The 21,613-nt window shown below is 44.8% G+C and overlaps 1 protein-coding gene across 5 annotated transcripts in view; it reads left to right on the top strand.

Moving 5' to 3' along the window:
* The window catches only part of LOC141100403 (inositol polyphosphate-5-phosphatase A-like), a 101,296-nt gene that overhangs the window by 6,796 nt on the left and 72,887 nt on the right, over positions 1-21,613 (top strand). For all 5 annotated transcript variants that reach the window (XM_073588887.1, XM_073588886.1, XM_073588882.1 and 2 more), the window contains 3 exons: positions 8,927-8,968; positions 9,055-9,155; positions 14,795-14,882. In XM_073588887.1, the coding sequence (XP_073444988.1) occupies positions 8,927-8,968; positions 9,055-9,155; positions 14,795-14,882 (231 nt within the window). The remainder of the gene's footprint in view (positions 1-8,926; positions 8,969-9,054; positions 9,156-14,794; positions 14,883-21,613) is intronic.

Here is a 21,613-nt window from a genome sequence, read left to right as displayed (position 1 = left end):
GGCACAAGCGTGACATCGCAATTGGAGCTAAACAGAGACCGTGGCACTGTCATCACAGTTGTCGACCCAGGGAGGGTAAATTAAAGCTCAGTTTATTTGATTTTTAAAGGTAACAGTCTAGGGTAAAAAGTCTTTTGAAAGGTTGAAATGGGACCACCCCTTTATTTTTAAAGTCCGTATCCACTTTTCATTGCCAGGTTTTTAGGTCCAAAGGGATTACTTTTTATCCATATGTTTATAGACATTTGTTTTTCTAAAATAAAATCAACCGCATAGACATACACTACCTGCATCCACCACTAGAGGGAGCTTAGTGTATACAGTGTTATCATTGAGTTTAATGTATAAGCAGTCTGCAGCAGGCTCCCCAGCTCCCTCTAGTGGCGGCTGCAGTTACCTGTTAGGTTTAACAGGTAACCTGCAGCCACCACTAGAGGGAGCGGGGGAGCCTGCTGCAGACTGCTTATACATTAAACTCAATGATAACACTGTATACACTAAGCTCCCTCTAGTGGCGGCTGCAGGTTACCTGTTAAACATATCACCATGCAGGGGATGTGATTCTTTGACACTAATAAGGGACGAGGATTCTTGACAAAATGTCCAAGGTCTGAGCTTTGAATCGTGCTCCCTTCATTAGTTGTAGTTCCCTTACAGAGGATGCATAGATAGCAGTCGCATTGGGACCTGATGACTGTTGGTGGTCTGAAGGTGCACATTAAATGTCACATATTGTATTTCATACTGTTGCAGACTTATAATAAGACTATTAGGTTTGTTTCACATTAGAGATATGCCTTTGCTTATTCCCGTTAAAACAGCGCCACCCTCATCCATGGGCTAAGCCTGGTATAACAGCAGTCGCTTCAATACCTGGCAAAGGCCATGGACAAAAGTTGGCAGACCCCTTCTCCTAACATAAGACCCCTCTACACATTGTCATTCGTGTTATTCAATGCCATAGCATTATTCTATTGGGAAACCAAGAGAACATTTCCCCGGCTCTAAGACAGAGGAAGCTATATGTTATACCCTATATACAACCTTTTAAAATCAGAGTTGGATTGTTTTGGAGTATATTTTTCTCCCCATAATTTGCCTATAAAGGCGTAAAATGGGCATGCAAATATAATGCAAATATTTCTGTACTACTGCGGTGGTTGAAAAGCAAGAGATTTGCATTGTTTGGGGTAGAATTTCTATAGGGACTAAGATTTGCAGATTTCCCCTATCCGAGGGATGAGGATCTAACTTTCCTATCACTGGGGATCTGACCGCTGTGATTCCGAGAACTGGGGGTATGATGCTGATCCATGGCGGAATGGAGCAGACGTCAGTCATGATCACTGCTGCTCAGCAATCTCTGGTGCTCCTGTTAAGAATGAATGTGCATGATTGACCATGGCTCCATTCAGCTTCAGAGCCCCGATTTTTGGGCGTTCTGGGGGCTACTGCGGTCGAACCCTCAGTGATCGGAAAGGTCTACTTCCATACTTCAGAGCGCCCCTTTATGTTTCCCTGTTTGTGGCATCTCAAACATGCTCTAGTTTATTTTTTTGTGTGACCTTGTATCCAACGGTCCCTTTCTGTGGAGTCCTGCACAAGTTCCAATCTTCTAGTGTCAGATCTGTCTCCAGTCTACTCTCCAGTGCATTAATCGGTGCACTGTAGTAATATTGTTTCATCATACAGTGGGGAAGATAATTTGATACACTGCCGATTTTGCGCTTATTCCCACCTACAAAGAATGGAGAGGTCTGTAATTTTTATTGTACGCACACTTCAAGTGTGAGACACAGAATCTAAAAATAAAAACCATAAAATCACATTGTATGATTTTTACATAATTAATTTGTATTTTATTGCATGAAATAAGTATTTGACACATCAGAAAAGCAGAACTTAATATTTGGTACAGAAACCTTTGTTTGCAATTAGAGGTCAGACATTTCCTGTAGTTCATGACCCAGTTTGCAGGGATTTTGGCCCCCTCCTCCATACAGATCTTCTCCAGATCATTCAGATTTCGGGGCTGTCACTGGGCAACATTGAGTTTCAGCTCCCTCCAAAGATTTTCTATTGGATTCAGGTGTCAAGACTGGCTAGGCCACTACAGGACATTATAATGCTTCTTACGGAGGCACTCGTTAGTTGCCTTGGCTGTGTGTTTGGGGTCATCGTCAAGCTTGAAGATCCAGCCACAACCCATCTTCAAGGCTCTTACTGAAGGAAGGAGGTTGTTGGCCAAAATCTCACTATACATGATCCCATCCATTCTCCCTCCAATAAGGTGCAGTTGACCTGTCGCCTTTGCAGAAAAGCTCCCCCAAAGTATGTTTCCCCCACCATGCTTCATGGTTGGGACAGTGTTCTTGGGGTTGTACTCGTCCTTCTTCTTCTTCCTCAAAACATGGCAAGTGGAGTTGATATCAAAAACTTCTATTTGGTCTCATCTAACCACATGATCTTCTCCCATGCCTCCTCTGGATCATCCAGTTCATTATTGATGAGCTTCGAATGGGCCAGGATATGTGCTGGCATGAGCAGGGGGACCTTGCACGTTCTGCAGGATTTTAATCCATGATGGCATAGTGTGTTAATAACAGTAATATTTGACTGTGGTCCCGACTCTCTTCAGGTCATTGACTAGTTCCTCCCGTGTAGTTCTGGGCTGATTCCTGACCTTTCTCAGAATCATTCTTACCCCACGAGGCGAAATCTTGCATGGAACCCCCAGATAGAGGAAGTGTGATAGTCCTCTTGTGTTTCTTATTTTTTTTTAATAATTGTGCCAACAGTTGTTGCCTTCTCACCAAGCTATAAGTCAACATAGGAAAAGGGGAAAAAGGAATTTCACAGTGCTTTTTTTTTTTTGCTTGCATACTCTCACCAAGTTGTTTGCCTCTTGTCCTGTAGGCCATCCCAGCCTTGTGCAGGTCTACAATTTTGTCCCTAGTGTCCTTAAACAGCTCTTTGGTCTTGGCCATGGTGGAAAGGTTGGAGCGTGATTTGTGTGTGGACAGGTGTCTTTTATACAGGTGACTGGATCAAACAGGTGCAAATAATACAGGTAAATGAGTGCAGAGGAGGTCAAAAAGAAAAACTAACAGGTCTGTGAGAACCAGAATTCTTGCTGGTTGGTCAGTGATCAAATACTTTCATGCAATAAAATGCAATTTAATTAAAAATCACAAAAAATTTGATTTTTTTTTTTTTTTTTGTTAGATTCTGTCTCTCACTGGTGAAGTGTACCTACCATAAAAATTACAGACCTCTCCTTTCTTTGTATGTGGAAAAACTTGCAAAATCGGCAGTGTATCAAATATTTTCACCTCTGTCTTTTATATCCTCACCCACTGATCTCAGTTGTGCAGTTACTCCCAGCATTGTCTTTATGTGCTCTTGCATAGCCTTCTCTTTGCGGAGTCTCATTCTATACAGAATCGGGTAGCAGATATAACGTGATCTTTCAGCAGTATCATCAGCATTGTAGGATAATTTACTGTTTTACATGGGACATTATTTTCTTCATCTTTAACATGGAGAATTAGAAGAAGAGAACACACAAACTAGAGAGGTCATACAATACAATCTCGAGGAACTACTGAACATACCAACAAATTTTAGCCGTTAACTAGGGCATTTTTTATTTCCCTTCAAGGGGCTAAGCATTTTTCTTAGGTAGTTGCTATCTACCTGTCCAGCTACAATCTCTCCCAGCTCGGAGAAGTCATGGACTGCTCCGCTCCTGCCAGCGATTCTCCTGCTTCCTGTAACACTGTCGACAGAGCAGTTACATCTCTTACACTCTGCTCTGTTGGGTTAACTGCCAGCATCATATTGACTGACAGCTGACCAAGTCCAGTGCAGTAGTGAGTCAGCTGTCAATCAACATGACGTCAGCAATGACACCCTGTCAACAGAGCTTAGAAGAGAAGGAACTTGCTCTGTCAATGTGAAGTAGAGAAAATAAAAGAAACTCCCCCCCCACCATAACCCCTTTAACACAGTGTCCATCTGCTGTCAGTCCACCATAGCTACAGCTGGGGCCATTTCTCCGGTTAGCGTGATGTTTCTTTAATTCATTATTGATCACACCCAGGACTCCCAACCCCCCCCCCCCCCCTCCATGAACCTGGTGGTTTAATTGTTTTCTTGTCTGTTGGACTTGGCCCATCCATGTATCGTGGTTTGCCTTATAATACAACATCTCCAATGAAGTGGAAGCATAGGACGTCCTCTGGTCAGATAATCACTGGTTCCTGATGCCAGAATTGCCACTGTAGCTTCATTGTCAGAAGGGGTTGTTTCACAGATTCCTTTTTATAAAGAGGGGTCCTACTACTCACAAAACCCCAAATATCAATAACTTCAACAAAACCTTTAGATTTGACTACAGCATCCTATGTCCTGTTTTATGTCCCACTTACAAAGGAAGCTGAGATATAGTGTTGTTGGATAGCATTATCACATTGGGTGTCGTGGGTTGGGACGTGGGATTTCATTACCTATAATAAGTGTGCCTCCAAAAAAAGTGCGTCACCCCAGCTAAACAGCTTCTCATATTTCCACTTCAGGGACCCCTTTGGATGTGATGTGGATGAAGGGAGGAGGAATAATTGGGGGTTATCATCAACAGTTACCCCTAGTTGTTTGTGGTTTGGATTAGATTTAGGCTTAAACATCTGAATTTAAGAGCAAGGGAACCCGTCATCACATTTTTTTTCAACTAGAAGTGGAATGGTTGTGTAGACACTTGTACCACAATAAAAATGATACCTTTTTTGTTGATCTGACGTGCCAGTCATGAGAAATCTAGAGTAGAAACTATATCCAAACAAGGTTGGAAGCACACTGGGGGCTCTTGGATGCGTCCCGACACACTGGGGGCTCTTGGATGCGTCCAACGCATTTAACAGACTGATTTCCATATATTTTCTACACTAGATTTCTCAACACTGACAAATTGAATCTCTACAAAAAAAATATCATTTTTATTGTTGGGGATTAGCACCTATAGTCACATTAGGGCCCCTGTGTAAGGACAGCTTGTGAGGCCCCTTTGTGTCTGTGATAGAAACTGCTTGCTTCCTTTGGAAGGGGTCTGCTCTCTTGGGCCCCAGAGTGGCTGCACAGATTGCACCAGTGGCATGTCCATCCCTGAGCCTTATCTCTATTTCCACATGTAAAAAGTCACCTCAGAGCTTCCTGTATAGTTTTGATGTCTTTGATGTTTCTTTTTCTTTTCTCCTTCGACTCATTGGGGGACACAGGACTGTGGTGTATGCTACTGTCGCCAGGAGGCTGACACTAAGTGAGTGAAAAAAAAAGGTTAGCTCCTCCTTCGCAGTATACACCCTTGCCTCGATTGCCGGCGGAATCAGTTCATGCTTAGTGTCCTAGGAGGCACACACATCTGGTCTTTTTCCAGACTTTTTTTTTCTGTTTTTCCCATGAAGATGAGACAGGGGCAACGGACCCTATTGAAAGGGTCCGATTTCCCCAAACCAACAACGGGCGAGCACGTGCGAGTGTCGCCTCCACGTATCCTCTCCCGCAACATGGGGCTTGGTGTTTGAGGCCTCAGGATCAGCCCTCTCTCCCACTTGCACGGTAACTTGGGTAGCCAAGGCCATGATTCCTGGTCAGTCATCAAAGGCAGCTTTGCAGATACTGTGCCTACCGTCGGAGGTAGCTGAGATCGTGAATCGGATAAGCCCTGGGAGGCTAGTTCAATTAACGCATCCTTGGATGCAGCTAACACGCAGCACTGGCTGCCACAATGCGATTTGCATTAGGGGAGCCCTATGGCTGAGAACATGGCGAGCCTACCTGACTTCCAACAAATCCCTAACTACTTTGCCCTATCAAGGCAGCAGAGAGTTCAGTGAGAAGCTAGATCAGCTTATCTCCAACACCACGGGGGGGGAAGCAACTTTCTCCCACAACAGGGGGCTAAGCAGGCATTTCGTCACCAGTTTCAAGCATGGTTTCGACCGCCAGTTCAGGTCGGCCCAATCAGGTCTCATATAGGACCAACCCATTGGGGAGGATGCGCTTTATCCAGCCAAGATCAGGGGGATCAAAGCCCCACAGGTTCACGTCTGAATGACTGGAGAAACTTTCGGTCTACACCTGCAGGGGAGGCCGGGGCCTGCTCTGGTTGCGTGACATCTGGCTCACCGTCGTATACGATGCGTGGGTAGGAGAGCTGGTGCCTTCAGGGTACAAGATAGTATTTTGCAGTCACCCCCAAAAGGAGAGATTTCAGGGTTTCTACTCCAACCTACTTGTGGTCCCCAAAGAGAGGAAAGATTGTTTAAAAAAAAAAAAAAAAATTTAATGGAGGAAACGAACGGAACCGTGAGACTCATTCTTGACCTGAAGCTTCTGAACAAGACGCTTCCGGAGGGAATCCGGTCATATCTGTCGTGAAAAAGGGAATATTCGGCAGCTATCGACGCCCAGGGCGCCTACCGGTGCATTTCCATTTTTTCCTGGCAACAAGAGCTCTTACAGTTGCCATCAGCAACCTGCATCACAGTCTTACCCTTCGGGCTAGCCATCGTCCCCAGGGTATTCACAGGGGTCATGTCGGCCATCATGTCCATCCTGCATGCCCGGGGCATAATCATTTGGCATTATCTGGACAACCTCCTGGTCAAGAGCCCATCTTTTCAGTCTTACGAGGAGAGCATCAACTTCACGCTGGATACATGTCTCCACCTAGAGTGGCTGGTGAATTTGAAGTTCTGAGGTTTGTCCCCTATTCCAGCTCACACAATTTCCCTTCTAGGGATGATCTTCGACACATCCCAATGGTCGGAAAGATCTCCCTCGGGATAAGGCCCTAGCACTCCGGTGGGTAGCCTGGGCACTTCTCCTGCCGGTCTCCTGTACCATCTGGGTTGGCTTGGGGGGGGGGGGGGGGGAAAGGTGGCAGCAATAGAGGCTGTTCCATTTGCCCTGCCCCACCTTCGTCCCTTGCAGCATGCCCTCTTGGCATCTTGGGACAAGAATCCCGTTTTTTCTCCGACCACCAGTGCCGATTGTCTGCACCGGTCAGACAGGCTCCCAGATGGTGGACGATGAGTCCCTCCCTGCTGCAGGGAAAGTCTTCTTCTGCAAACCATTGGTTGGTGGTCACGACCGACGCCAGTCTCCTCGGATGGGGAGCAGTAATTCGTCACCACACAGCCCAAGGATGTTGTCACCTTGGGACTCGTGCCTCTCGATCAACCTTTTTAGAGATTCAGGCGTTTCGGCTAGCACTTTTCATCATCTCCTGGAGGACGCCCTCTCCGAATTCAATCAGACAATGCCACGACAGGGGCTTACATAGACCATCAAGGAAGGCAGCCCCAGCAGGATGACCATGCTCGAGGCAAAGCATATCCTTTGCGGAGCCGAGAAAGGTCACTCTGATCGGAAGTTCACAGTTTGAGCGTGGAGAACTGGGCGGCGATCCTTTCTCAGCCGGCAGGGTCTCGCGTCCGGGGTATGGCCACTCCATCCCGAGTTGTTCCCAACAGTTTTTTTCAACACTGGGGAACCCCAGAGATAGACCTGATGACTTCCAGGCTAAAGGCCAAGGTGCCTAGGATTGTTGCTCGGTCCCGGGACCCACAGACAATTGCTGTGGGACGCGTTGGTCCTTACGCGGAACCAGTTTTCATCTCTTGTACCTGTGTCCTCCGCTTCAGCTGCGTTCGAGGGTCCCTCTGGACGATTGGGGGCCTTAACCAGGTCCTAATCGGTCTGCAGGGGACTCTGTTGGAACCACTACAGGGTGTCTCTTTGTGATACCTTTCCTGGATGGTGGGTACCTCATGTCTATAATGTCAATTAGGCGAGTCTTGGAGCTGGCGGCTCCATCCTGTCGAAGTTCTGTACCTGTTTTTTTTTTTTCCGCTGGGATAGTGGTTCTCAGGCCGACTCCTCCCTTTTTTTTCTGCCAAGGGTCATTTTCTTCATCTTTATTGAGGATGTTATCTTACCCTTTCTGACCAGCACCAGTACACCGGGTGGAAGAAGCTCTTCATACGTTGGATCTGGTAAGAGCTCTCAGGAGGTACGTGTCACGGCTGACACCCTTTCGTTGGACAGGCACACCATTCATACTCCCTGAGGATCCCAGGAATGGACTCACGGCCTCAGGATCGACCGTAACCAGGTGGACTCGTGTGGCTGTGCAGGAGTCTTACCACATCAGAAGCGCTCCTGTTCCAGCGGGATCAGGGCACACTCCCCTCGGGCGGCGGTCGCCTCTTGGGCTCTTCGGCACCAGGCTTTGGTCAAGCACATCGGCAAAGCGGCAGCCTGCTCCAGTCTGCACACGTTCTGGAAGCACGACAATATCCATACTCAGGCTTCAGCATTCGTGAGCCTGGGTAGAAGGATTCTCCAAGCAGCAGTGGTGCACCTTTAGACAGGAGGTGCATATAGCTTGGACCGGTGAGTCGATTTCCCACCCAGGGACTGCTTTAGGACGTCCCACAGTCCTATGTCCCCCAATGAGGCGAAGGAGAAACATGGATTTTTGTGATAACTCACCGTAAAATCCTTTTCTCCGAGACGCTCATTGGGGGGACACGGCACCCACCCTGCTAGCCAAATGGCTCCTTTTTGTTTATTAACAGGTATTTATGATACCAGGTGGTTTTTTTTCTAGACATATTGTTACCTGCATTGAGGCTGATTTTGTCTTGTAGATCTACTACTGCTTTTGCACTGAACTGATTCCGCCTGCAATCGAGGCGAGGGTGTATACTGCGGAGGAGCTAACCTTTTTTTCATTCACTTAGTGTCCGACTCCTGGCGGCAGTAGCATACACCACAGTCCTGTGTCCCCCAATGAGCGTCTCCGAGAAAAGGATTTTACGGTGAGTTTATCACAAAAATCCATGGTTTTTTTTTTCCTGAGCAGCCTGAAGAAATTGAGAAAAGTTGGCTTCAAGAATTCTATAAGGTAAAATGACATTAACCTTCCAGAGCCATAGACTGCTCCGTTGGCATCTGTCATCACCATCTTGTCTTGCCCTCTAATCCTATCAGACAGTCCAGGACCACCAGTCGGCGTTCATCGCTCTCCATCTGCAGGAATTCGGGGGCAAAAATTACCAAGAGAACATGGGATGCGCTGAAAACTTCATCAGGTAATAACACACAGAACTGAACCAGTCCTGCACTGATATTTGAACATGGCCTACAACCTTTGCAGCCCAGTGGCTCATCAAAATGCACAATTCCACATGTTTTGGAGGTAGTAATGGGCCCTCTTACCTCTTGGCCCCTGTACAGCTGCACAGGTTGCACCAATGATATTTCCGCCGCTGGTCCTACGTAACATGTAGAATAACACACAGAGATAATTATCAAAATACAGATATTACAAATCTAGGTGTTACCCACGTGGTCAAAATTGCTGGTACCCCTCATTTAAAGACAGAAAAATCCACAATGGTGTGAATCTGTCAAAGGTAGTAATAAATAAAAAAATCTATGAAAATGAACAAATGAAAGTCAGACGTTGCTTTTCACCCATGCTTCCAGAGAATTAAAAAAAAAAAAAAATAAAAAAATAAAACTCCTGAAATAGGCCTGGACAGAAATGATGGTACCCCTGAAAATAATGTGACAAAAGGGACATGTTACATCAAGGTGTGTTCACTAATTAGCATCACAGGTGTCTACAATCTTGGAATCAGTGAGTGTCCGGTATAGAGGGCTACAGAGACTCACTGTGCTGTTTGGTGACATGGTGTGTATCACACTCAACATGGACCAGAGGAAGCGAAGGAAAGAGTTGTCTCAGGAGATTAGAAAGAAAATTATAGACAAACATGTTAAAGGTAAAAGCAGCTTGATGATCCTGTGATTACAGTTGCACATATAGTACCTTGCAAAAGTATTCGGCCCCCTGGAACTTTTCAATCTTTTCCCACATATCATGCTTCAAACACAAAGATACCAAATGTAAATTTTTGGTGAAGAATCAACAACAAGTGGGACACAATTGTGAAGTTGAATGAAATTTATTGGTTATTTTAAATTTTTGTGGAAATTCAAAAACTGAAAAGTGGGGCGTGCAATATTATTCGGCCCCTTTAACTTAATACTTTGGTGCGCCACCTTTTGCTGCAATTACAGCTGCAAGTCCCTTGGGGTATTGTCTCTATCAGTTTTGTACATCGAGAGACTGAAATTCTTGCCCATTCTTCCTTGGCAAACAGCTCGAGCTCAGTGAGGTTTGATGGAGATCGTTTGTGAACAGCAGTTTTCAGCTCTTTCCACAGATTCTCGATTGGATTCAGGTCTGGACTTTGACTTGCCCATTCTAGCACTTGGATACGTTTATTTGTGAACCATTCCATTGTAGATTTTGCTTTATGTTTGGGATCATTGTCTTGTAGGAAGACAAATCTCTGTCCCAGTCTCAGGTCTTTTGCAGACTCCAACAGGTTTTCTTCAAGAATAGTCCTGTATTTGGCTCCATCCATCTTCCCATCAATTTTAACCATCTTTCCTGTCCCTGCTGAAGTAAAGCAAGCCCAAACCATGATGCTGCCACCACCATGTTTGACAGTGGGGTTGGTGTGTTCAGGGTAATGAGCTGTTACCTTTATGCCAAACATATTGTTTGGCATTGTTACCAAAAAGTTCGATTTTTGGTTTCATCTGACCAGAGCACCTTCTTCCACATGTTTGGTGTGTCTCCCAGGTGGCTTGTTGCAAACTTTAAACAACATTTTTTATGGATATCTTTGAGAAATGGCTTTCTTCTTGCCACTCTTCTATAAAGGCCAGATTTGTGCAGTGTACGACTGATTGTTGTCCTATGGACAGACTGTCCCACCTCAGCTGCAGATCTCTGCAGTTCATCCAGAGTGATCATGGGCCTCTTGGCTGCATCTCTGATCTGTCTTCTCCTTGTTTGAGATGAAAGTTTAGAGGCACGGCCGGGTCTTGGTAGATTTGCAGTGGTATGATACTCCTTCCATTTCAATATTCAATATGATCGCTTGCACAGTGCTCCTTGGGATGTTTAAAGTTTTGGAAATCATTTTGTATCCAAATCCGGCTTCAAACTTCTCCACAACAGTATCACGGACCTGCCTGTTGTGTTCCTTGGTCTTCATGATGCTCTCTGTGCTTCAAACAGAACCCTGAGACTATCACAGAGCAGGTGCATTTATACGGAGACTTGATTACACACAGGTGGATTATATTTATCATCATTAGTCATTTAGGACAACACTGGATCATTCAGAGATCCACAATGAACTTCTGGAGTGAAAGTAAAGGGGCTGAATAATATTGCATGTCCCACTTTTCAGTTTTTGAATTTCCACAAAAATTTAAAATAACCAATAAATTTCGTTCAACTTCACAATTGTGTCCCACTTGTTGATTCTTCACAAAAAAATTACATTTGGTATCTTTGTTTGAAGCATGATATCTGGGAAAAGGTTGAAAAGTTTCAGGGGGCCGAATACTTTTGAAAGGCACTGTATTATTCATTAAACGAGGGATACCAACAATTTTGACCACATGTGTACTTGCAGTCCTATGTAACACTACTATTACCACCATACATTGACCATCTAGTGGTAGATATCCATTATACACAGGCACTCTACATGCCATACGTGTAAATTGTACAGATGAATCCAGTGACGTTTTCTGTGATTAGTGTTGTTCATTCTCATTTTAATCCTCAATTAGCTCAGACCGCCATGACAACTTCTTCCACCCAGCTTTCTTCTCTGCAGGATGTATTGCACAGATATCTTTAGCTCATCAAATTTTTAGTACCTCTACACAAATCACACAATGCCATGCCCATCAAGTGTCCAGGCAGTAATAATGCCCACCTGATTTACCCCACAGTAATGGTGCACCTTTTGTGTCCCTCATACAATAATAGGGGTTAAGTGATCACACTGTGCCTCACACATGGTAATAGTGCTCACACACAGGAATAGTGGACCCTCTTTGCTCCCAACTGGTAATAGTGTCCTGATGCAATTTTTATAATGTCCTCATACAGTAATGTCCTCATTTGGTAACCCTCACAATAATAAGAGTCCCCCTGACAAAGTAGTATCCTCTATTCGTGCCCCCACACAGTAATGTTAGTGCCCCACAATATTATCAGCACCCCTATAATAAGTGTTCAGCTCAATAATAGACTAATAGAGAAGGGGGAAAAGCCAATATACCGGCAAAACGCGCGTCAGGGACACATGTTCCCCGATGCTGTGTCCGTTATGACTAGATAGGATCACCTAAAACACATTCTTTAACCAATTCCTTATTAGTCTACTAATCCTTGGTGGTGTACACCTATGTGAGATACAAAATCCTCAATATTCTACTCAGTAATAGTAGCCCCTCCATATTGGCTCCTCCTTACAATGGTAATCGTGTTCCATTCAGTAGCAATAGCGCCCTCCTAAAACAGTAATTGCGCCCCCACAATAGTACCTGCACCCCACCCCCAGATTACAGTATAGTAGCGCTTTCCTGTAATACTGTGGATAGATAATAATTATTAGTGTGATGAGCCGTTCTATCTCCAGGACACAATAGTATGTCCTTGGGAGGGTGTGGGCTCACCATGTTAAGGTACCGTTACACTTAGCGACGCACCAGCGATCCCGACAACGATACGACCTAGTAAGGATCGCTGGTGCGTCGCTAAATGGTCGCTTGTGAGCTGTCAAACAGTCAAATTTACCCAACGACGGAGCAACGATTTCGGCGGGATCGCTGGTGCGTCGCTTAGTGTCACACAGCAGCGATTCTGACGACTCTCGCCTGCGTCCATGATTTCTGAGTCGCTAACTATGTCACTCGTCGGTTTCAAACACAGCGATGCATGCTGACCAGCCGGACACAGCGATCAAAAAATGGCCCAGGACATTCGAGCACGATCAGCGACATCGCAGCGGTGGCCTGGTCGCTGCGAAGTGTCACACATAACTAAATCGCTGGCAAGGTGGCTGTTGCGTCACAAAATCAGTGACGCATCAGCGATCTCGCTAGCGCTCTCGCCTGCTGTGTGATACAGCCAGCACCTGACTCTAACAGCAGCAGGGTATCATAGGAGATAGTTATTTGCACTATATACTACAATACTTAAGTGTTGGAGAAAACAAAAAGCAAAAAACACAAATATCCTGAACTAAAAAGTAAAAAATAAACTGCATATAATGCATAAAGGTAATAATAATAAGGGTATTTAGTAAACATAATTTTGATCAAAATAATGTACAAGCCATCCCGCCATGTCACGGCAACCCTTGTGGGACAGTCCCTACTCTAGCATTTAAAACCTTTTCACTTGCCAAGTGACGTGAATGTGAACAAGGATCGAGTAGCTGAACCACTAGTAAAAGCTTAGGCCAGACAGGATGGTTTTGTGGTTTCATTTTGTGGTTTCGTTGTGAATGCAAATGTAAGTGCATACTAGCACATGACAGATTCGTTTTTTATTCATTTCATTGTGCATTCAGTGTATATATGGGTGTGACCGCCCTCTTTCTGAGCTAGGAAAACCATCCTGTCTGGCTTAAGCTTTTACTAGTAGTTCAGTCGCTCGATCCTTGTTCACATTCACGTCACTTGGCAAGTGAAAAGGTTTTAAATACTAGAGTAGGGACTGTCCCACAAGGGTTGCCGTGACGTGGCGGGATGGCTTGTACATTATTTTGATCAAAATTATGTTTACTAAATACCCTTATTATTATTACCTTTATGCATTATATGCAGTTTATTTTTTACTTTTTAGTTCAGGATATTTGTGTGTTTTTTGCTTTTTGTTTTCTCTGGTTAATGGTCATGTGTTAATATGCACTTACATTGTGCATACACATTAACTTACTTTCTCAGTTCAGATTCGTTTTTTATTCGTTTTTTAATACTTAAGTGTTGCAGTATCTACAATATGCAAATAGACAATCATAGGTTGGAGCCCCCTAGGGGGACTGAAAAAAAACAAACAAAACAAAAAAAAACTTTGGAAAAAAAAACGTCAGACTCATCCTCCTGTTCTTCATGCAAAAGTAACAGTTACAGTAAAAAGAAAAAAATAAACACATTTTGTATTACCGTATCAATGAAAATCTGAAAATATAACATTTTAAAATTAATTAACAAAAATGGTAATTGCTGTCAAGAAAAACTTAAATTCCTGTATTTCCCCAAATTGGTATGAAGACTACAGCTCATTATGCAAGAAAAGAAGCCATCGTCCAGGTCGGAAAAGGGCAACTGAAACCAAATATTGCCTCTTGTTTTTTTTAGTTCAAGTAAATAAAAAACCAAAACCATACCAGTTTGGTATCACCGTAATTGTAGTGACTTGAACAATCTTATTGCCAGGTCATTTAATGAACACGGTAAAAATTAAACCTAAAAAAACAATTCTGGAATGGTCAGAGATTTTTTTTTTTTTTTTCACTATTTTCACCCAACCTAATTTTTTTTTTTTTCCCCCTTTCCCCACGTTGGCCTTTCTCCAAAGTCTTTTTGTGTTGTGCATTTTTTCCATCAGAAGTAACTTCAGGTTTCAGAAGAAACCTCTAACGCAGATGTGAATAGGACCTAAAACTTTGCTTCAGATCTACCTGTACCCCATCCACCATCTTGGGCTTTACCACGATGAGGACATTGATTGAATCTTGGGATTATAGGTGGAAATGTGACTAATCTAGATTATTTCTAATGTTATGTGTGTGACGGTGAAGGTTTGTAAGGGTAAGGATGGCACTAAATATGGCTGCCTTTGCAGGAGGTTGATGCAGAGCGAGGAGATGTCTCAGTATAACTGTATCCAGAGTTTCATAGACAAAGACTTCACCCAGACGGAGAGATTCACAGTGAGTAAACCATATTTATCGAAGGATACGTGCCCCAAATTGTTACGTCCTGGGTGCTCCACCTAAAAACCTGATTACTAACGCGATGTGAGACTGCTACTAAAATGTGTCCCGTTCTCTGCTATAAGCTGGATAGATGAGCGAGGCTGGCTGCTAGGGACACACGGCTAAACTACTACAGCCATTTATAGAAGGGTTGTCGGGTGGGGAGTCCATAGCATCCAGCTATGCCTTCAGCCCGATGTTAAATGGACACTGTACTGATGAAGGAAGAAAAGCCAAGGTGGGACATTACAGGATGTGACACCTTATCAGGAGAGGCTTACTAACCGACTGGCTGGCGGGTCTCTTGACCTGAGCATGACGGCTTCATAGAAATATATGAAGCTGTCATACTTGGGTCTGGAGACCTGCCGGCCAGTCCTTGCATTGCGGTCCGATTGTACGGTTGTCTGACTCCGCCCCTCCAGTCTCCTTACTTCCTGGTTTCTGCCAGGGTGGACACTTCTCTTCGAGTGACAGTTCTGGTGAGCAGCAGAGCTGTAGTATTAGTAGAACTATAAAGCTCAGCACAAGTCCTGCTATAGCATGTTTACCTATCGGTTTGTTCTGAGTCTACACGGTAATAACTGTATTTATACATAGAGCCAACAGGGATCTGAACAAGCACACAACTCGGACAGTGAGAGCCATGATTAGGAGACCTGCACTAAAAACTGTGGGTCTGGTGTTTTTGTAACATTTTTAACCACAACGTGTCAGGATGGGGGAGGAGGTGAGCAGATAACTGTTGTATAGAAATCATTGGGCTGTAGAGATCTGACTGGGATGTTAGGAGTCAATCTCTGTCCCAGAATGTAAGTACTGCCCACTCTTGGCCAAGATCTGGGCAGGCACTAGTCGCCCAAACTCCATGTAATCCAGCTGTATAAAAGCTCTCATTGCAGGAGAATGACAGCAGATAGAAAAAGCAAGTCAGTTGCAAACTTGCTTATTTTCATGCTGTCTAAAACTAAACTAATTTTAATAACTTGAGAATACCCCTTTAAGTCACCGCATGCAGTTAATGAATTTGGTGCAAGGTTAAAAATGATCTTTATTTTCCTGTTTTTGAACCTATTTTGCGACTTTTTAGCAAAAAAAAAAGTGCAGGTTTTGCAACATGGCGTAAGTTTTATGTCAAAATATCTGTGGTATATAAAATGACTCTAAAGGAGGAATTGCGTATGAGAACATTTGCGGCAACGTTTGAGATTTATCGAAAAGTCAGGTGATAAATCAGGTGGAAACATTTGGAAACCCTAAGCTCACCACTTTTACCATCATCACGGTGAACATAAAAAAACAAACAAAAAAACTGATATAAAATACATAAATATAAAACAGACTTAAAAAGCCAGAAATGGAAAGATGAATATGGGCCAAGCAAAAAGGTGCAAAGCACGACCAACTTGGCAGGAATAAAGGCACTTAATAAATAGGAACCGTATGTCCAATACGACACTGCCTATGGGCAACAATGGAGCTGTTTCAAGATGCGGGCATCTTTTTCTAATGTCATGTGACACCCTTAAATTGATTTAGAAAAAAAAATGCATCAATAATAAAGGAATTAGAAAAAATAATTGGATTCATGCAACACTGCTCATGACCACTTGGTGGTGCCCAATAATTACATTTCCCATTTAAGTACTTTTTGCGCTTTAACATTGGGCATATAAATGGGGGGGGGGGGGGGGGGGGGACTTTTTATGACTGACCACCTCATTTAATTTGATAAATTGCTTTGCTACCAATTCAAATTTCTTTTGAAGACACTGATGTTGCTCTTGTCAGAGCTGCAGCTAAATGACAATCACGTGTTGTTCTCTCCTGTCTTAAAAAGTTCTATTTGGTTTGTTAGCTATATCTGTGTCTGACAAAGCTGGGTGACAACCAGTAAAGCTTTAATCGTATCTTTTTTTCACTAAAATCCAAAATAGAAAATTTCTGCCCCCATATTGATCCTAGCTTGGCCGAGCACACTTGCTCTGCAGTTTTCAGAACTCCCATAGAAGTGACGAGAGAGACATGCATGTGCGGCCTGTTGCCATTCCTGGTAAGGGCATATGCCATTGATATCCAGTTTGAGAATCCACACTTTTCTCTACAGCTAGAGCATTGTAATACCAGTGATGGCCACAAGGTGCTGCATAGAAACCATTTATTTAAAGAGAATTTGGCACCACATTCACCTTATGGAGTAAACAATTACGAGACAATCATAGGTGTTGTATCGCCTCATCTTATTTAATTATGGCATGATTTACTTGTACAGCGAGGGATAAAGAAAACTGCCCTATCTGTAAATTACAGGAAAAGACAGGGAAGGCAGTACCATCTTTTCTGTGTTCGGGAGAAGTGGTTTATTATGGTAAAAAGCTGTTGAAAAAATATTTAATGTTCCACTATATTTAACTCTACATCTTCATCCCTTCATCCATTTTCACACTCCTGATATGTAGTTTACAGTCTACTCATAGTTTCAGACATTTCTCAAGTGGGAGTGTCTCTACCAGTAATACATGCTGAATGTGAGGTCTGTGTCCAGGATGCTGCTGTAATCACTGTCTCTTAGCGCAGCTTCATTCCTCCACTGATGTCTAGTATGGGTACAATCACAGGAAAATATTTTCAGTCCAATGGACCAATGTTGGCCTATGTGCTAGGGCACATGGGTGATTTTCCACATTACAGGAGTAATGATAAAATTGCAGCTAGTCTGGCTTAATTTACAAACCAGACTTGTGCATATGACTAGTAGGCTGCTCCTGCACCCATCTACCATGGAGCCAGTTACTTTTGCAAAGTTCAATGCTCATGTGAACTCATCTTAATAGAGCCACTGCGTGATTTACTTCTATCTTTGCCAACATTTACATGGCCCTATGTGTGGTGCGTCCCCCCCCACTATCCAGCCCCCAGATCCTACTTTGGGTACTCTATCTTCCTTCTTCCTTCTCTGTACTGATTCTGCAGATGTGATCTCTCCCCTCCTTCCCCTGCTGACTTTGCTGCAGAATCTCTACTACCTGTGTGATGAGGAGTGCTCTGCCGTGTATAACCTTCTCTCCCTGGTGGTTTTTCTAAGGTTGGGTTAACACGTACATGATCATTTCCGGTTTTCTGCTCCATCCTTGGACGACATAATTGAAAATAACGCAGTCTAGAATCGGTCACACCGGTATGTAAATTACATCAGCAATGATGTTGCGGTTTGCAGCATCCTTGTCGGAAGCAGCAGCCTAAACAGCTATGTGAAGGAGATGCACAGACTAGACAGCAGCAAAATGATAGAAAATTTCAAGTGAAGTTTATTAAGAGGTTGCTGAATTTTACATTTTTGGAAACGACTGAACAATAATAAAATCTGTGTGGAGACACAGCATTGAATCTTAGTTAACCAGACGACTATTTTTCTTCCCCTTCAGGGACAGGAACCTACAGATAAAAGGGCGGTACCTCTCCTCCGCCCCCAGTTGGATTACTGTCCCTGACAGGTGACCTACAGAATCAGCGGTACCTGGAGATCCAGGGCCGACCTGTCCGGGCACTGGCAGCGGGGAGGCCCCTGGCACGGCGGGTGCGGTGCCCGAAGCCGCCACCGCTGGGGCCGACGCGGTCTGCAGATTGAGCGGGGGGAGGACGGAGCCGCCTCTCCGGATAGGAGGCTGGGCTTGGCAGGGACCTGGGGCAGACACGCCGGCAGCGCCATAGTAGAGGTGTACCAAGATGGCCGCTGCCCCGGAAATAGATGACTACTTCCGGGTCCCTGAGTCGGTGCATGCGCGGTGCAGGATTGGAAGATGTGACTTCACACGCCGGGAAATTCAAAAGTGAGAACCCGAAAATGCTCCTGGCTGGAAGCGTCCTGTGCATAATGGAGGATAGCGACCAGCAGGGGCAACAGCACCACCGGCAGAAGGATCGGGACAGGCGTGACGCTCGATCCAGTAGTCACTCCATGCAGCACAGCAGGTCAGCTGCAAGGAGCAAGTCATCATCAGGAGATCATCCTATACAGGACCTGATTCCACCTCCTGAACCGGTACCTGCGACCGCGTCTATCTGGTGAGTGATCTTCGAGAATGTTCACCATTGTAATAGGCTTCTTTTCCCTTATTGGGGAAAGAAGAAGGGGAAAAGGAAGAACAGGGAATGCCCCACTTGTAACAGAGCCTTACCAGAGTCACAGAATAAGAAGCTCTGTGAGGAAACCCTGGATTTCGCCTCTGATCTTAGAGCCGTAATTAGATCGAAAGTTGAGTGCCCTTACATCCCTAAAACGGGGATAAAATAAAGAAGGACATCTTAGTGGGTTCCCAGTCAGATCCCTCGACATCGGGGGAAATTATCTCGTACACACTGGACTCCCTCTCATCCTCAGACGAGGAAACGGAGGGGCGTCATTGTTTTCCTCTAGAGGAGGTAGACACGCTAGTGAAAGCTGTGAGGTCTACCATGGGGGTGTCGGACCCTCATCCTGATAGGTTGGTTCAAGGCATAATGTTCGGGGACTGGGCCAAAAGAAACGCAGGGTGTTCCCGCTAAATGAGAACGTACAGGGTCTGATAAAAAAAGAATGGGAGAAGCCGGACAGGAAGAACTCCACTGTCCCTTCCCTTAAGAGTAAATATCCCTTCGATGAAGAGGTGTCCACATCTTGGGACAAGGCCCCGAAACTCGACGTAGCAGTCGCCCAGGCCTCAAAGTTTGCCTTCCCCTTTGAGGTCATGGGTACTCTTAAGGACCCCTTAGATAAAAAGGCTGACACCTTCCTCAAGGGGGCTTGGGAATCAGCAGGGAGAAACCTTAGACCGGCCAGAGCAGCAACATGTACCTCCAGAGCCCTAATGATATGGGTTGATCAACTCGAGAAACAACTGAGGGAGGGCACACCGAGAGATAAGATCCTGGAATCTATCCCAGTAATAAGGGGAGCTGCGGCCTTCTTGGTGGACTCATCGGCTGACTCAGTCCGTTTATCATCCAAAGCAGCAGCACTATCTAACGCAGCCCGGAGAGCATTATGGCTCAAATGCTGGCCAGGGGACTTAAAAACTAAAATGAAACTATGCCAAATCCCAATGCGAAGGGAAATTCCTAATCGGTGAGACACTGGATGATCATCTCCAGAAAGCAGGGTTAAGAAAAAGGGTTTTCCGACCCTGGGGCCTGCAGCGTTTAAAAGGTCCTTTCGGAACAAAAAGATTTTTCATAAAAGACTGTCGAGGGAACAGAGATGGGATGAGAGGCGAAAGAGATAGAGGGTTCCTCTTCGGCAGCTCTTCCCGTGACAAGAAATCCTCTTAGTGACAGTTCACCCAGGGTGGGAGAAAGATTGAGATTTTCCTCAAGGCTGGAAGGAAAAGGGTTAAACAGCCCTTGGATATTAAAACTGACTGAGTCGGGCCTGAGGATAGACTTTCTCTCTCTCTCCCACCTCAAAAATATGTGGTGACTCCACTAAGATCCTCTACACGAGAGCAAAAAGCTCTAGAATGCGAGGTCCTAAATCTAGTAGAGAAAACAGTCCTTCAGGAGATGGGTAAAGGGTTCTACTCCCCGCTTTTTCTAGTGTCCAAACTGGACAGCACGTACCAAACAACTATAAATTTACGGAAACTAAACAGAGATGTCAAAAATTCAAAATGGAGTCAATCAAATCCACCATCAAAATCCTGTTCCCAAACTGCTTCACGACGGTATTAGATCTCAGCGACACGTACTATCACGTCCCCATTCACAAAGACTCCCAGAAGTACCTGACTAGTGGTCTCCATAGAAGGCAAGATAAGGGAATTTCAATACAGGTTCGAAATATCTATAACCCCACATGTGTTCACAAAACTAGTAGCAGAGATGATGGCCCACCTAAGGGAGCAGGACATCTTAATAATCCCATATTTATATGTTTTCTTAATAGCAAGTGACTCGGCCCAAAACTGCAGAGAACAGAGGGACAGAGTGATGGACACTCTACAGACCCTCGGCTGGCTTCTAAACCTAAAAATATCAAGGTTGAAGCCCATCAAAGTACAGGAGTTCCTGGGGCTCCCGTTGGACTCAAACAAGCAAGAGTGCCGCCTCCCAAACCACAAAAAAGGGAAAATTGTGCAGCTAGTGGCAAGTGCAATACACAACCCCTCCATGACACTAAGAAAAGCGATGTCATTGCTGGGGTCCCTTTCTGCCTGCCTACCGACGGTCCAATAGGCACAACTGCATACAAGGGATCTCCAATGGGATGTGTTGGCAAACCAGCTGGCATTAGGGGTCACTTAGAGGGTCACATTACCCTAGATTCAAGAACTATTCATTCCCTAACCTGGTGGGGAAATACAGACAACCTATCCAAGGGGATCCCCTGGGTAGCAAAAATATCACACATAATTACCACGGGTGCCAGTCCCACGGGATAGGGAGCACACATGGACAGCAAGGTGGCTCGGGGGGAAAGGGGGAGGTTAGGAACTAGAAGCCTCCTCAAACCAGAAGGAACTTAGTGCATAGCCCACTGCCCAATCACACTTCCTACCTTCGCTACGGGGTCATCATGTCCGCATATTCTCGGACAACCAAGTGACGATGGCCTATATAAATCATCAGGGGGGGAACCAGGTCCCAAGCCCTAATGGATACCTCCTCCAAAATCAATCTGGTGGAGGAAAATCTGCTATCCCTCTCCGCAT

This window comes from Dendrobates tinctorius, unplaced genomic scaffold (assembly GCF_039654945.1).
Source record: "Dendrobates tinctorius isolate UK_male_01 unplaced genomic scaffold, ASM3965494v1 ptg000104l, whole genome shotgun sequence".
NCBI lineage: Eukaryota > Metazoa > Chordata > Amphibia > Anura > Dendrobatidae > Dendrobates > Dendrobates tinctorius.
Note: the sequence above shows the minus strand (reverse complement) of the source record. Positions and strands in the feature narration are given on the sequence as shown.